This window comes from Lucilia sericata, unplaced genomic scaffold, assembly GCF_015586225.1.
Source record: "Lucilia sericata isolate MDLA Ls3-8-SP2 unplaced genomic scaffold, ASM1558622v1 Contig000765F_arrow, whole genome shotgun sequence".
In the NCBI taxonomy this organism is placed as follows: Eukaryota; Metazoa; Arthropoda; class Insecta; order Diptera; family Calliphoridae; genus Lucilia; species Lucilia sericata.
This window is the reverse complement of record NW_023994762.1, coordinates 18,310-22,835: the sequence shown is the minus strand read 5'-3', so window position 1 is coordinate 22,835 and position 4,526 is coordinate 18,310. Positions and strand designations below refer to the sequence as shown.

The 4,526-nt window shown below is 32.6% G+C and overlaps 1 protein-coding gene across 1 annotated transcript; it reads right to left on the bottom strand.

The window, feature by feature from the left end:
- Positions 1–2,824: 2,824 nt before the first annotated feature.
- On the bottom strand, positions 2,825–4,181 carry LOC119607945 (rutC family protein UK114). The gene is made up of 3 exons (XM_037962108.1): positions 4,004–4,181; positions 3,429–3,658; positions 2,825–3,043 (listed from the first exon to the last, which is right to left on the bottom strand). The coding sequence occupies exons 1-3, from the start codon at positions 4,066–4,068 to the stop codon at positions 2,922–2,924; spliced, it is 417 nt and encodes a 138-aa protein (XP_037818036.1). The 5' UTR covers positions 4,069–4,181; the 3' UTR covers positions 2,825–2,921.
- Between the last annotated feature and the right edge of the window lie 345 nt (positions 4,182–4,526).

Genomic DNA, 4,526 nt, shown 5'->3' with positions numbered 1-4,526 from the left:
ACTAGACTATAGACTAGACTATAGACTAGACTATAGACTAGACTATAGACTAGACTATAGACTAGACTATAGACTAGACTATAGACTAGACTATAGACTAGACTATAGACTAGACTATAGACTAGACTATAGACTAGACTATAGACTAGACTATAGACTAGACTATAGACTAGACTATAGACTAGACTATAGACTAGACTATAGACTAGACTATAGACTAGACTATAGACTAGACTATAGACTAGACTATAGACTAGACTATAGACTAGACTATAGACTAGACTATAGACTAGACTATAGACTAGACTATAGACTAGACTATAGACTAGACTATATAGACTAGACTATAGACTAGACTATAGACTAGACTATAGACTAGACTATAGACTAGACTATAGACTAGACTATAGACTAGACTATAGACTAGACTATAGACTAGACTATAGACTAGACTATAGACTAGACTATAGACTAGACTATAGACTAGACTATAGACTAGACTATAGACTAGACTATAGACTAGACTATAGACTAGACTATGACTAGACTATAGACTAGACTATAGACTAGACTATAGACTAGACTATAGACTAGACTATAGACTAGACTATAGACTAGACTATAGACTAGACTATAGACTAGACTATAGACTAGACTATAGACTAGACTATAGACTAGACTATAGACTAGACTATAGACTAGACTATAGACTAGACTATAGACTAGACTATAGACTAGACTATAGACTAGACTATAGACTAGACTATAGACTAGACTATAGACTAGACTGTAGACTAGACTATAGACTAGACTGTAGACTAGACTATAGACTAGACTGTAGACTAGACTATAGACTAGACTATAGACTAGACTATAGACTAGACTATAGACTAGACTATAGACTAGACTATAGACTAGACTATAGACTAGACTATAGACTAGACTATAGACTAGACTATAGACTAGACTATAGACTAGACTATAGACTAGACTATAGACTAGACTATAGACTAGACTATAGACTAGACTATAGACTAGACTATAGACTAGACTATAGACTAGACTATAGACTAGACTATAGACTAGACTATAGACTAGACTATAGACTAGACTATAGACTAGACTATAGACTAGACTATAGACTAGACTATAGACTAGACTATAGACTAGACTATAGACTAGACTATAGACTAGACTATAGACTAGACTATAGACTAGACTATAGACTAGACTATAGACTAGACTATAGACTAGACTATAGACTAGACTATAGACTAGACTATAGACTAGACTATAGACTAGACTATAGACTAGACTATAGACTAGACTATAGACTAGACTATAGACTAGACTATAGACTAGACTATAGACTAGACTATAGACTAGACTATAGACTAGACTATAGACTAGACTATAGACTAGACTATAGACTAGACTATAGACTAGACTAGACTAGACTATAGACTATAGACTAGACTATAGACTAGACTATAGACTAGACTATAGACTAGACTATAGACTAGACTATAGATTAGACTACAGACTAGACTATAGACTAGACTATAGACTAGACTATAGACAAGACTATAGACTAGACTATAGACTAGACTATAGACAAGACTATAGACTAGACTATAGACTAGACTATAGACTAGACTATAGACTAGACTATAGACTAGACTATAGACTAGACTATAGACTAGACTATAGACTAGACTATAGACTAGACTATAGACTAGACTATAGACTAGACTATAGACTAGACTATAGACTAGACTATAGACTAGACTATAGACTAGACTATAGACTAGACTATAGACTAGACTATAGACTAGACTATAGACTAGACTATAGACTAGACTATAGACTAGACTATAGACTAGACTATAGACTAGACTATAGACTAGACTATAGACTAGACTATAGACTAGACTATAGACTAGACTATAGACTAGACTATAGACTAGCCTATAGACTAGACTATAGACTTGACTATAGACTAGACTATAGACTAGACTATAGACTAGTCTATAGACTAGACTATAGACTAGACTATAGACTAGACTATAGACTAGACTATAGACTAGACTATAGACTAGACTATAGACTAGACTATAGACTAGACTATAGACTAGACTATAGGCTAGACTATAGACTAGACTATAGACTAGACTATAGGCTAGACTATAGACTAGACTACTAGACTAGACTATAGACTAGACTATAGACTAGACTATAGACTAGACTATAGACTAGACTATAGACTAGACTATAGACAAGACTATAGACTAGACTATAGACTAGACTATAGACTAGACTATAGACTAGACTATAGACTAGACTATAGACTAGACTATAGACTAGACTATAGACTAGACTATAGACTAGACTATAGACTAGACTATAGACTAGACTATAGACTAGACTATAGACTGACTATAGACTAGACTATAGACTTGACTATAGACTAGACTATAGACTTGACTATAGACTAGACTATAGACTTGACTATAGACTAGACTATAGACTTGACTATAGACTTGACTATAGACTGACTATAGACTACTAGACTATAGACTGGACTATAGGCCAGACTATATGTAGTCTATACCATAGACTAGACGACATACTATATTATGTCCTAAGCTTTGGACTACTGGTCTATAAACATTTATGTGGATAATTAATCAAAAGTTTATAAGTTAGAAAAAGTACTAAAATTTGGTGGGACTACTGTGTTATTTTCTGAGATCGAAAAGTACTGAAAAAATCTACCAAAGTACTGAATTTTCCATACCTAATTTGCAAATTATAAAATAGTTTATTCAAATTTTATAAAAAGACCAGTTTTATTTATTTTTATAAAAAGACATTAAAACAAATTACAATTTCGAGAAAGTCTTGCTTCCCGAGTTATCTAGTCATTCGGAGGAGACAGTCTTAACATCACCAGTTAAGGCAATACATTCAATTTCAACCAAAGCATCCATGGGTAAACGGGCAACTTGGAAACAGCTACGGGCGGGGAATTCTTTGTTGAATACTAAAGAAAGAGAGAGAGAGAGAGAGAGAGACACGGAAAGTGAGTAAAAATAAAAGGGGAACGAGAGGTGAGTTTAAAAATTTAACATTATCTTAACGAATGTTTAAAATAGAGCGACGTTTTTAAGTGTTTTGTTGATAAACTTAGCTATTGTTTAAACAAATAAGAAATAAAATAACATAAACACCTTTTAATCGAACTATAGTACAATAATAATGACCCAAAAGATAAGAAAATTAAATAACATACTATAAGCGATGTAGAGGTTATTAAAAAGTGAAATAATAGAAATTGATTAAATACAGATTAGAATGAAATAAAACTAATATTAATAATAACATTGATTAAGTAACGAAAATATAATATGATATAAAATAACTCTTACCCTTTTTGTACACCTCATTAACGGCACCAAAATCATTAAGATCCTTCAAAAAGATGGTATTCTTAATAACCTTATCAATGCCGGAATCAGCAGCAACAAGTACAGCTTCTAGATTTTTCAAGGCCATTTCAGTTTGTTCGACAGCACCACCCGGCACCAATTTCATGGTTGTCTTATCCAAACCCAAACAACCAGAAACATAAACAGTACGATCTGCCACAACAGCTTGACTTTACAGCATTACAATTGTAAGACAACGAATATGCATGACAATGCAATAGATAGGAAAGGGGACAGAGACAGAAGAGCACGATACCAAATTGGAGTTGAGTTACAGTTGGTGTATGGAATAGTCATCCAACCAAGGCAGCCAGGCAATAAGAATAATGACAAAACACCATGAAAAGAGACAAGATAAAACATGTGTTTACTAATAAATGACTCTTGTTTTAAAGTATAATTTTTACAAATCATAAAACAACAATGTAGCCATTCATTTCCATACATTGGATGATCATCATGATCATGCTCCTTGTTTAACTCTTAAAGTACAGTATACATATTTAGTTACTTACTTGTAGGGAGCTACTGGCTTGGCAGCGTTATTGGTGCTAATCAATTTTCTGATCAAAGTTGCCATTTTAGTGGATAATAGTTTATGAATTCGTTTCTTTGCTGGAGCCAAAGAAAAAGTTCTGCACTTGTCAAATGTTGCCGCTCAACTGGGTGTTGAGTTGTCTGAGCATTTTTAATATTTTGTGTGCGTCGGCTTGTATTTTTGTCTATTCTCTATGGTTTTGATTGCTCGTGTGTTTTTTTTTTTTTTTTTTTTGAACAGGTTGAAATTAAAAGAATGCATTCTATAATTATATTTATACGTATATACATTTCTAAAAGATAAGGAATTCCGAATACCAATTTAATTTGCATAAAACGATGAAAAATTATTTTCTATCAGTGTAATGCAGTTTTGCCCAGTTGTCCTTAATTGTTTCTATAAGAAAATTTAAATTTCTCCATTAATCGTTAAAGAAAAACTATACTCATTACCGTTTTAAGTAGTTTATTAATTTTTCAATACATATAATGAATTCATTC